A 13362-nucleotide genomic window follows, 5' to 3' on the forward strand; every position below is an offset into this window, starting at 1 on the left:
AAAAAATACCCTAGAAAACTCGTTCTGATTTCAATAAATTACGGAAAAAATCAGACATTCGTTTGAACAGCCAACAAATAAATCAAATAAGTAAAATAAACATATGCAATATGCAATAAATTGAGTTCTGGAATAAGGCATCCATAATTGAAAAATTTTTTTAAAAGAAAAACCATCAAACAAATTTTGTACTACATCAGTTCCTCTTACATTTTAAAACACATTTTTTTTCTTGGTTCAAACGATTCTGCGCTTTTGCAATGTTTCCACATCAGAAATAAAACAAAAAAAATGTTGTTAAAAATAAACAAACATATTCATTTAATTGGTTTGTTTGAAAAAGAAAAGCGAGTGTTGTGAAAATTTCAGTGACAATAACATTTGAGCACCCAAGATAACTTTAGCATTGGATTTCGGCATTAAACCAAAAATAAATGAGAAATATACGAGATTAACAATTAAAGAAATAAGTACCTATCACCAATATTAATTTACTTTTGGTATAAATACTGCATAAGGGGCAATAATAAAACACACAAGCTATTTATTCAACTCAAAAACATTTCAATAATTCATTAAAATGAACAAATTACTTAAAAACATTTACTTTCGACAAAAATACACTGACAAGAAAGACATTTTGATTATTATAAACCACAGTCACACATAATATGTAATAATCCATCCAAATACAGTAATTTATAATAGAAAATAATGTTTTACCACAAAACAATAATAATCTTCGGAATTTCCCAAAGATATAAAAATAATAGTGACAAAAACAGCATATCATCTGACGTCTCGAAGATTTTTCGATGAGCTGCTTGTCTTGCATTTTGTGTATCCAAAAGTTGCATTCTGTCAGTTCATAATTCAGTGCTCTAATTTAATGGCCAGATTCAAATGTAAGGCACTGTATCATAAAGGCATAAAAATCTTCCTTTTTTTTATGAAATATAAGAGTAAGATTATCTCATAAAACACCATGTTTATACGATAAAAAAAAACAACCTCACATTCCAGTAGCTCGACACCGAATGAATCATATCATAAAATTGCACAAATGTCAACCATTTCGTTTCGATTTCAAATCACGTAAACCATGCAGAAAACAAATAACCAAGTGTTTCGTTCCTTCATAACTTTTTTTTTAATATTTATTTATATATATATATGGAACGACACATTTCCTTTGTGGTAAAAGTTCAATCCACCCTCCTTTTTAATTGACTGTTTATTTTTATTATCACAGTATTTCTCGGTCTTTTTTTCCTGCACTGACGTCATCGTCTCTGTGTCGTCCTCGTCAAAGTGCACACACAGCAGGAAGGGATGAAGAAGTTCTCGACAGATGTTCCTTGGCCATCCGCGTCCAAAGCCAGCAACTTTTTCTTGATGAACTTTTGCTTGCACTGGCTCGCATATCCGAAAGGCAAAGATAGCTCACTGGTACAAGGTTGCCCTGGAGATCTGAAAACAATGGAAAATGAGTTTAGATAAATTTAATGGAGTGAGTCTTTAAAAATATAATTTTATTATTTAATGCAAATTATTATAACACCAATTAAAATAAATTAGTCTAATATCAAATTTGATTATAAATATTAAATAAATTAAATCTATGAGCCCAAGTAGAATGAGAATTCTACTCCCTCAAAACTCGGGGTAAATTTTTATGCACAAAAACAGAATTGAATCGACCTTTCTATATGAGTGACAGATAGCGAAATTCCTTTCATCCTTTAGACTTCAGCTAATCAACCGAAAAAGATCGAGTCAGTGTTTTGTCGAATGGGAGCTTTGGGGCGGTTTCGGGCCCATGGGTTTAATATAATAATAAATTGTAATAAAATTATTAATAATTATTATAAATATTAGTACAAATTATTTTCTTTAATTAACTTAATTATTTGAATTTTTCATTATTCAAAATATTAAAAAATAATTCACGGTAAAAAAAAAAGTCGCTTAGAAGTTAAATATGAATAAAAACACGTTTCAATGCGTATTTTAAATAATGTAAAGAAAAACTATTTTTAAAACGAATTTTATTATTGCTCAACAAGGTTGATTTTTTTATATAATTCATATTTTTTTTTCTGTTTTTCAATCATTATTATAAATACTAGAAGATGTGCCTGCCTAGGCATCTGTCATCCTGTTAATAATATTTTAGATTTAGTTATCAGAGATTAACAAAAGAAAGTTCTAGTAAAAAAAATCCATGCGAATTGACAGAGCGCTTTAGAAATGGATATATAAATTGTCGTGCACTTAAGATGTACCATCAAGTAACATTAAAAATAAACAATAAATGTCGGAATTATATGAAAGAAGACTCAAATCAAAAGTAATAATTAAAAACGGGTAGAAACAAATAATAATCTAGTAACAGAAAAAAATGCATTGCTAAATTTTAAATAATGAAAATTGCTGAAAGAAAACAATAAAAATAAACTTCAAACTATCTCATGAAGTGAGAATATAATGAATCAGAACAATAAAAATTTTCAGACCTCAGCTTATTTATCTTAGCTATAATACAGTATGAAAATGCAAATAAAACGTGAAATTTGTGATCTCATTACTAATTTTTATCCGTGCTTAGCTTTATTCAAACAGATAAAATAAAAATGTCTGAGTAACTGGACAACAGAACAGAAATTGGGATTTCGCATAGGCAGGGATATTATAAAACTCCGCTTAGTGTTATAGATAGCTCTGGATGATTATATATATATATATATATTAACGGATAAATTAGATTTGAAATAATTAAAATAGTGTACTGTCATCAAGACCACACAAGAGTAAAAAATTTCAAAATTCCGACCAATCAGAAATAGGTTATGAAATTTCAAATTTATAAAAAAAAAAAAGTCAAATTTGACTAAAAGTATGTCAAGAAATGAAACTATGTGTTAGTAATTTCAAGTATGTTCAACATATATTTTGGTAGATGCATATCTCAATTACGAAATTTGAGTACCATATCAAGAACACTTGTCTAAAATAATAAGCAATTATATAATTCTACTGTAATGTGGAATCAGATTGGGCAGTGAAAGTTAAAGTAACTGAAATAATAAGCCCCTCCCCATACTACGTTCACTTCAATTCTTACGTAAATGTGTTCTGTATAATAATACATCTCAGAGTTTATTCAGCTTTAAAGAATTATTGTTGGAATTTAAAAAATTTACTGCATTTTAAACTTATGATCTACACATTGCAAAAATATTTGTGTTTCTGATCCACAGATGGCAGCACAATATATCTAGGAATAGGTTCAGTTAGTTTAATTAGATCGAAACCTCAACTTTTGGAATAACGTGGACTAGTTTGGGATTAAATAATTTTCAACTAGGAAGTATGGAGAATGAGATAGGGAATCAAATAACATCTTCACTCATTATAGTTGAAAATTATTGATGTCATAGCAACATAGCAACGCGAGGACATTTGGCTTATCTTCAGAGGAATAAGGTTTCGATCTTAAGGCCCCTTAAGCCGAGATCTTTTAATAAGAGTAGCGCCGAAGTCAAATTTGATAACTTACTTTTTCTTGTTTTTCTTTGTTAGCTAAGAAATTACTTAAGAGGAGGGGCACACATCTACACAGAATACAAAAGTTTCCTAACACACAAAAAGCATTTATGAAAACTATATTTAATAAAAAAAAACCTTTCAAATTAATCTACTTCATATAAGATATATATATAAATAAATGCTCGTTTTTATGACTTTTATACAAACTGACAAGATAGGGGAAATATCCCTGTTAATTTTTCCAAAACCTCAAAGTTAATTAAAATATGTCCATTTAAACTAAGCCTTTTTTTTGTATATTATCAGTTATATATTTTGAAAATTGTATTTGGAAAATACAAAATTTACACAGCCTTAAAACTTAAAAAACAATATTTTTAATGACATCAATTTCACTTTCATATAATTTTTGTCACTCATTTTAATAATTTTTTACAGTTTCATTTGGTGCACAATCTATAACAACGTTTTCATTGTTATGATGAAATTCAAATGAATTTCATTTTAATCAAACAAATGCTAAATTAAATTAAAATTGGCAATACTTAATTTTCACTTTTTTTTATTAAATTTTATTTTCAATACTAAATTAAGATTCAAAAAATTAAGTTTCTTCTGTGGTAAAAATTAATTCTTGCCACAGAAGTAAAAATTTCATTTCTTCTTATATTTCATAGAATATATACCTTTTTATTTATTTATTTATGTTTTTAACAGCAATTTGTAGTCGAACGATTCAATTAAATTCATACTTATCGTTCCTATCAAATAAGAAAATAAAATTTAAAATAAATGCATTCAATATTAATACTATTTTTAGGGAAGAAGTTTGACGCAAGGAGATTAATTATATGTGTTTTTAAATGGATTTTGTCGAAATTTCCCTTACATGATTATAGTCTCTTTCTTTCTTTCAAAGAGTTATGATTTAATGGATTTTCTTGCTGTTTCTCAATCGAAGTGACTATCATCTGTATCATTCTTTTTTTTTTTCACCCCATAATAATTGCCCCTATATTAACATCGAAGAAAACTAATACAGTAATATTTTCAGAATCCAAAGATAAAGTGAAACATCTCCATTGCGAAGAACGAAGGTTTTACTTCCCAGTTTACGGTCTTGAGAAAAATTTGACTCTTTATTTAAAACATGTCTCTGAATGTTATCCATCTGCAAATAGTAACAAAACAATATTACAAAGCTTTTAAGAGGCGCTGCAAATTTTTCTGATCTTGTGGTGAAAGCTTATAAGCCAGTTAACAGCTATTCTACACGGGCAATTGCTTTTGTATTGTGGTCATGTTACTGGACTGCGAACCACAAGGTCCCAGGTTCTATCCCCGCGCAATTCCACCGCCACCATCTATTGGACGAATAATTACAATCTCTTTGAGATATTCTACTACTAATAAAGATGAGTGTGTGTGTGTGTATTTGTCTGTGTGAATGTGCCCTGACAGCCAGGTTAGTTCAAAGAAGTTTCTACCACCCTCAGTGTGATATATGTATATTTTAAAGAGCGGAAATGTGCACCTTGGAGCGATTTTAAAAAAAATTAATTAATTAAAAATTAAACTGAAAAATTTTGAGACTTTATAGTGATAACTTCCGAATATTACGGCTCAAAAATAGTTCTAAACACCATATTAAAACTTTAAAAAATATTTTAAATGATATTAATTTAATGATCGAACAATTTTTTTTCTGAATTTTGGTAATTTATTTATTTATTTTGCATGAATTCCAATAATGGTTTACATTGTTGTCCTGAAATTCGAATCGTTATTATTGTTTCATTAAATATTTAATCGCGTGATTTTCTTATATTTTTCTAAAGAAGACGGTGACTGTTTCACATCTGTGTAGTAAAGGCGAAAAAAAAAAAAGTGAATTTGTGATGCCTCAAAACTTTTAAGATAGATGAATCGGACAACTGCGTTTTTCATAGCACTATGATGTCATTGGGCTGATCTCCATTAGGAAACTTCTTGTACAAAATTGGATAAAAAAATATGTAAGTCTATTCAAATCACGGGATTTTTGATGCCTGACAATTTGATGGAATTAAAAACATGAAGTTATATCTAAATGATTTAACTAAAATTAAATATAACTAATATCTCCAGCAAAGTAACCGGTCTCTAAAGATGACTAGACATTTGATAAATCATAATCGTCTGGATAAGAGGGTATATGAAAGATTTTTTTTCTATATTTTTAATGAGAAATTATAGCGTTCTCTGATCGATATTTTTCGATGTTAAACCAATATTTCTGCATAATGTCAGGTCTGTTTACTGTACCAGCCAGAAGGTTTAGATTAAACTTTTTATTTAAAAAAGTAAAATTTAGTATTTAAAACTAAAATTTTTATTTAAAAACGTAAGCGTAAAATTATTTTTTGTAAAATTTAATTACTCAGATAAATTTTCATTATATAAATTTCATACACTATTCAAATTTCCTGAAGACTTTGATATTTTTAATATGTCGCTTGATGTTTTAAATCCAAAATGTCCATAATTTTTAAATTCCAAAAATGCTTAAATTTTTTTAAAAAAGAATTCAATGCATTTAAAATTCAAATTTCTAACATGTTATTTAATGTTTTCCTCATTTTCTATATTCGGTTTTGAAATTTTAATGTTTTTAAAACTGATTTTACTCAACTTTTAAATTCATAATGTATTTTTAATATTTTTAAGATGGAATATATTTAGTTTTTAAGTCTCTTGTATATTTTTTGTGTTTTTAGAATTCAGACTTGACAACTTCAAATTTATTTTTACGTGTTTGGATTGACCGAATACATTTACTATGGACTTAACATATTTCATAATGTTCATGACATTAATATATAAGGTATTTATTTTTTTGTAAATTTGTTGTTCATTTTGTAATGCACACTTTAACTGATATTTTTTTTTCTGCAGTTTGCCTTTTCTTTAAAAAAATAAATACATAAAAATTAATAAAATCAATCGTCATTCAGTAAAAAAAAAAAAAACAACTCAGACGAATACTTTATGTAAAACTAGGCGTCTTTGGTTTGCTCTCCAAGATTGTTGATTTTTTTTTTAGGTTCTTGAACAATTGATATGGAATGCATTTTTTTAAAAATTTCAGTTTGTTTGATACGACTTAAAAATAGGTCTTGAACTGAATCATTCTGAAACAAATTATTGTGGGCCCAAATTGAAAATCTACATACAATGAAATATAAACGGAGGGGAAAATCCTATTTCGGAATTACTAATCAAAAAAGTTATTTTTTTAATCATATTTTTAACAATGGCAAAAGCACGCAATTGAACATTTCGATGGATAAGTTTGAATTTCATAACATTAAAAAAGCAACTGAAGTGAGTATTACTCTTAAAAAGCTTTTTTTTTTAACCAAACCAAACCTAACATGAAAAGTACCGTAACATTGTTGATTAAATGTGAAGAATTTATTAAAAAGTAAATAAAAAACTGTATAGAAATGAAATAGATGTCATTAAAGAGATAATTTTTTGAGTTTTAAGATAATGCAAAAACCTTTTTGGGAAATTAATAGTTTTGGAAGTCATCTATTTCTAGTAGGTAAGTCGTAGCGAGTATCCATCTCGATGGTTAAGCCTACTTTCACTTTCGATTAAAATTTATTTCTTAATTTCTTTTTCATCTTCTAACAGAGTGACACGGCGAGTAGCATTTATAATATAATAATTTTATTTAATTAGCGAAGTGCTTAATTAAGTGCAGCTGTAAAAACGCTGAATAAAATAGTCTGCTAAAACTTTCCTACATCGATATGTTTACATTTCATTGCTGCCATTCCGTAACAAATAATAAAAGAGATTTCTGTACCACGTACGTTGTTTTTTTATACATAGAGATGTATGAAGAGCGGAAATTCAGATCTACATATACTGAAGCGAACACATTTTATAACACCTCAGGAGCATAAACGCACGATCTGAGAATTAAAGCAACATAACCAAAATAAAGAAAAAGAACATAACCTATAGCTGATCAGCCACGCCTCCTCGAATAAGAGCTGAGTGAACTTTGACCCTTCTTATTATTCGTGAAAGTGGAAGCTTGAGAATTTTTCTGCACCTTGGTTTGGGTAAACGGAATATCAAAGTGGCAAGGTTATTTTTCTATTCTCAGAATAATGATTAAGGTTTATAATTTATGGCTTCCGTAATTAACAGATTAGCGTATCCGATAATTATTTCTACTGTTTCGCTTACCTTATCCGATTTCGATTAAGAATTTCTTTTTATTTTCGATAACTTCCGTAAAGTGCGTGAAAAAAAGGGGGGGGGGGAATGCAGAAAGCTGTTTCACGTTTTGATTAACGCCATCGTGACTTATTAAAAGGATATAAAAATTAATTATGCCTTTCGGTGCATGAAAAAAGAATTAGAACAATAAAGTGCAACATTTTTTGAAGGCTATCGAATAATTCATTTTTTTTTAATGATTCTTTTTTTTTTCATTGTAAGTGTTCTTTAAGCATTTAGGAATGTTCTACAGAATCTTTAAAGTAGAATTTAAATTATTCCTTATTGATTGATTGAATATTGTTTCCGTTTTAATTAATCATATGCATCTGTATATAATCAATTTAGCTTTTTGGGAAGGGTTTTGTATGCGATATTCTTCAAGGCAAAAAAGAAATATTGATTAATTAATTTTTTTTGAATAGGTGCATAAATTTCAATATGGAATCGTTTGCACTTGCCAGTATCTTCTATAAAAAAGTTTGAACTATTTATACATCTTACGCATGATTCGGAAATAAACGCTGAAAATAAATCCACTCACCCAAGGAATTTTTGATTCAGTAAGTACATTACAAATTTTGGTAAAATGAGAACAAAATAATACATTTGCTTTAAATAGTTAGATTCTTTTTTGTTAATCCTTAAGAAGATACTTTATTTAGTGCTCGTATTTATACTGATCTGTATTATACAAAAAATGCATTAATGTAATTATCGAATGCTAAATATACTGAATATATATAAACATTTTTGAGTATTATATTTAAATTATGATTTAATCGCCTTTGACGACTAGCTGATTTGTTGAGAGTAATGGTGGCGTTTACTTTTAATTTAACCTCTTATATATTATTTAAGACGACGGGAATAATTTTAAACATGAAGTTGTGACGGACATCATAGATGTGTCATTTTAAATGCCTCATATTTGCTCTGTTATTGTTTTTATAAATCATTCTAATAAAGTCAAAACCCATGACATCATAATGCTATTAAAAATGCATTTTTGAGGTAAAACTACTTTCTAATTTTTTACGGTACTGTGAGTTTACTTTCTTATTCCTAAAGAATATTAGACATATTGAAAAAAAATCCTTCTACTTTGGCTTTTCAGTAATTTAGGAAAATAACGCGATTAAACATTTGATCAAACAATAAAAACAATTTGAATCTCAAGGCAACAATGTTATTTTTGTTGAATATTATGTAAAATTAATTTCTAAGAAATAGCCAAAATTTAGAAAAAAATGTGCATCGCGTTAAATTGGCTTCTTGAAAACAAAATTTTTAAAATTTCAAAATAGCACACAAAAAAATCAGCTTTGTGCAATAATATTTTCGGCAATTATCCAGGAACATACAAACACTGATACACACATCCATCCATCTTTATTTATTAATATAGACATGTATTGTATTTTTATTTAAATATGTGTACTTGTAACAATATATTTGCAAATTCTGACTGCGCATATGTAAACAATGCTATCAATATTTTTGAACTCTTCCTCTTTCATACTCTATAGTGTACTAAACACAAAAACACTGTGCATCCCTATAGGTATACAGTGTTTCAGAATTTAATGCATAGTTAACATAGGGTGCATAACATATACAATGTATTAAAACTTGGCTTATCTTATGAGTGAGTGCGGCTCAGCAGTGAATATTTATTTAAGTGATAATTAAATAAATATTCGGCCATCTCAACTTCATATCAATATTAAAAGTAGACATATTTGAAATTAAAACTGTAAGAAAGAAGAAATTTCCACCTGTGTTATAGATTAATAGACACTACTCACATTAAAAGCTTTTTAAATTTCATTTTGTCGAATATCAAGTTTGTAATTTTTTTTCCTTCTAAACCTATTACGAGTGTGACACACCCTGCATGTTCTTGAATGCTTCTTAATGTTTATTTGACCTTCATTTCTTGCTCAGCTGCTTGCTACAAAGTTATCACTATGTTAGACGGAGTGCACGAGTGAAAGTTCTACGTTTCCAATGAAGCGATACAGCAGTCAGAAAAATAATTTTTTGTGGAAGTATCCTCAAGCCAATGTGAATTTTTGAAGATGACTAGGAACATTCCAGCTGTTCATCCAAAACATTATATCATCAATTTAGTAATGTTAGCAAATTTGATGAGCTAACTCTTATCACAACAAATGAGAAATACTGTTTTGAAATTTTGCACACTAAATATGGAGCACTATGATTGGTAAACCATGCAAATAAAGTGGCGAAATTAATCCAACTGTAGAGGCTAAGGATAGTGCAAATCCTTATTTTGTGATATTTTTCAAAAATATGGGTGGTGGAGAGTAGATGATAATTGATAATTTATTCAGAGATCATGGATTTTCATAAGAAGTAAACACAGAAGAAATCAGTTCTATAGTTATTGCTGGAAAATCTGTTGTAGTTATTTTTTTCCATATGGAGAATGAATAATGTTTAAGTATTTTAGAGATTTCATTCGATAATGAGAAGAGGTGGAGAACGACCGATCAATGATGATATATTCAGGGTTCATGAGTTACAAATGAAATAAAAAGTGACGAAATTGGGCAAATATTTGCATTTGGTAGGATTAATTCTTAAGCTTTCCTAGCTATTTAAAATGTATAGATAATATTTTTAAATGGGGATACTATATCGAAATTATGTGATGCCTGATATGAAAATCGTCCATTGAAAAAAATAATCAATACTATAAACAGCTGCTATAGAAGAGATGGATGAATTTGTAGAGAAACATAATAGATAGACGTATATGCTTTCTACAAATTGCACGAATCTAATAATAACCATGAATAATATGCTTTCTACAAATAGACGAATCAAGTCTTAAAAAATATAATGCCATGATGTTTCGGAATAGACGTTCGGAATCATTTTATTCAATGTATTTAAGTTAAAAATTAAATTAATGATGTTTAGGTAATTATATTTACGACCCATTCAAAGCAGCATGTAAATTATTTTGAATGAATCTTGTAATTCTGTAACGTGGTCGGACGACGAGGAGGACATCCAAGTTCATGTGCTCCTCTGCAAGCTTCTACTCCATGCTAGCAGAAGGGTATTTGGTCCCGAAGGATTTAATTTGCACTATACCTGGGAAGCGGAGGGGGACAATATTCCTTATGTTCCCACACTTCCGTCTTATACAGGCTCCTGATTTCAAGGGTTAAAAAAAATATCTGGATATGCGTGGGGTGCATGGCTATACGCAAAGTACACAATTTCTCTGCTGAAAGAAGGAGGAAATAGCACTTTTATTAAGAAGTGTGCTAGAAAGTTTCGAAGAGACTACCCCAGCTGGTTAATCTTGAAAACTCATTCGTCTATCATAATGTAAAATCTCAAGAAAATTATTAGTTATGCCTTCGTAATATGAATTTGTATATTTTGTTTACGAATTTGTATATTCGTAACAAACGGTATAGTTAGTTTCAAGTAAGAAAAATAGTTTTATAGATTACTCTGACAGATACTGAATAAATGTTAGATGAATGACCGCGGGTCTTGGCGACGAATTTAGTAAGTTTAGCGATAAGTACGAAGACTTCCCAAAATTACTCGAATTCTGGCGATATATCGACTAAGAACAAAGAAACTATATCCTTCTAGAAGCCTCCTTACCCAGTCAAGGATATTATAAAAACCCGAGTGACAGAGATGAAGTAATGCTCGAGTAAGCGCTGAAGCCAATAATTGAGTGAAGTCACTCTTTGGAATGTTGATCACCAGCGAGTACTCTCTAAGCGTTTCATGTTGCTGTAATAGTTTAACAGTAATTTGCTGCTTGTACACCACTGTTTGCTATAAGTTATGTTCTTGATGACACTTCAGTTGTATTTTACTATTGTTTATTCATGTAGAATAAAGTGTCGTTATTGAGCTTGTTGGATTTTATACCGTAATCCACTGGACAGATTTTTCCGTATCAGTATTTTGAAATATTATATATGTTGTTTGGAACTTGGAAATGAAATATACTTACTCGCAGACATCCACTCTTATGATCTGTCGGAATCGGACATCTTTATTCTGGACATTCACAATGTATTTCCATTCAGAGTTGTCATTAAGAGCTGCTTGGGGAGGCACGTAGCGTGTCTTGGCTGAACACACCGGCTTTTCTACGTTTTCCAGTTGACGCCGAATAATGGGTCTACAGTGAAAGTAAAAATCATTAGAAGTGTGTAAATCTCTTATATCGTAATTAGTAATTCCAGCAGTGGTTTCTATTATAGAAATACTTTGTTTCAGATCTTTCACTTTTTTGAATTTTATACCACATAAACACAAATTTAAAAAAAAATATTCGCGATCATAAAACAGTATCCTGAAATTAAGTATCAAGGCATTTTGGATAGAGCGTTTATAATGAAAAAATTAAAGATTTTAAATTATAATGAATCAGTAATGTTCGTAAACGAAACTTTCACATTATAATAAAATAATAGATGCCTTTGGTAACCAGCTGCTCGCCTATCATATAATAGTATTTAGATCTGTCAATCAACTTTGAGGAACACGGAACACAACAAAAGAAAGAACTATTTTAAACTATGCTTACACAATAAATGTAGAGCATTTTAGTTGCTTAGCTATGCTTGCACAATAAATATAAAGCATTTTGATTGATTAACTATGCTTCCACGACAAACGTAAAGCATTTTGTTTGCTTAACTATGTTTACACGACAAACGTAAAGCATTTTGTTTGCTTAACTATGTTTACACGACAAACATAAAGCATTTTGTTTGCTTAACTATGTTTACACGACAAACGTAAAGCATTTTGTTTGCTTAACTATGTTTACACGACAAACGTAAAGCATTTTGTTTGCTTAACTATGTTTACAGATTGGCGAAATGTATTTAATAAATGTTTCTTTCAAAATGAAATTTGACAATCACTATAAGGTCGAAGAATTTTCTGCATTTGTCTTAGGATTCTCCCCCATCCCCCAATTTCCGAAAACTTGCGGACGATACAGAAAAGTCTACAGAAAGATGCAAAATATATCATACTGCAAAATAAAATCAAACAAAATGATTTATTTTTAGTTAATAAACTACTTAAAAACATGAACAATATTTAAACATAAAATTGCATTACTAAAACATCAATATTCACATAACATTGATTCTTTTCCTCTATATCCAACAGTGTGTTGGAAAGAAAATGCCGGGTATTCTTCTAGTTAATCTACGAGTACTATCCAAAATCTAAATTCAGTCAAACAATTACAAAGAAAAGGAAAGGATTGTTAGAAAAACTCTTTTATTGCATAATGAAATACATAGACTGGGTTATTTTTCAATGTTGTTGCCAGCGCGTTGTTGAAGCACTTATCTAAGTGGGGCATAGGCTATCATGTGATCTGGTAGTTGAAAGATGCCGCCTGCGATGATGAAGTGAATGGGAAATTAGAGAAAAATGCAATGAGAATGCCGTAATGGTGAATCTTCGGTTCTCCTTAAGCAAATCATCATCAATCAAGGACCGCTCCTCGCT

General features: G+C 29.3%; 1 protein-coding gene across 1 annotated transcript in view; it reads right to left on the minus strand.

Annotated features, from left to right (window-relative positions):
• Positions 1 to 527: 527 nt before the first annotated feature.
• The window catches only part of LOC129976294 (uncharacterized), a 64622-nt gene continuing 51787 nt past the window's right edge, over positions 528 to 13362 (minus strand). Inside the window, exons 4-5 of the mRNA XM_056089786.1 lie at positions 11840 to 12010; positions 528 to 1470 (exon numbers count right to left, since the gene is read on the minus strand). Coding sequence (XP_055945761.1) covers positions 1284 to 1470; positions 11840 to 12010 — 358 coding nt within the window. The 3' untranslated portion in view covers positions 528 to 1283. The remainder of the gene's footprint in view (positions 1471 to 11839; positions 12011 to 13362) is intronic.

This window comes from Argiope bruennichi, chromosome 7 (genome assembly GCF_947563725.1).
Source record: "Argiope bruennichi chromosome 7, qqArgBrue1.1, whole genome shotgun sequence".
NCBI classification, from domain to species: Eukaryota; Metazoa; Arthropoda; class Arachnida; order Araneae; family Araneidae; genus Argiope; species Argiope bruennichi.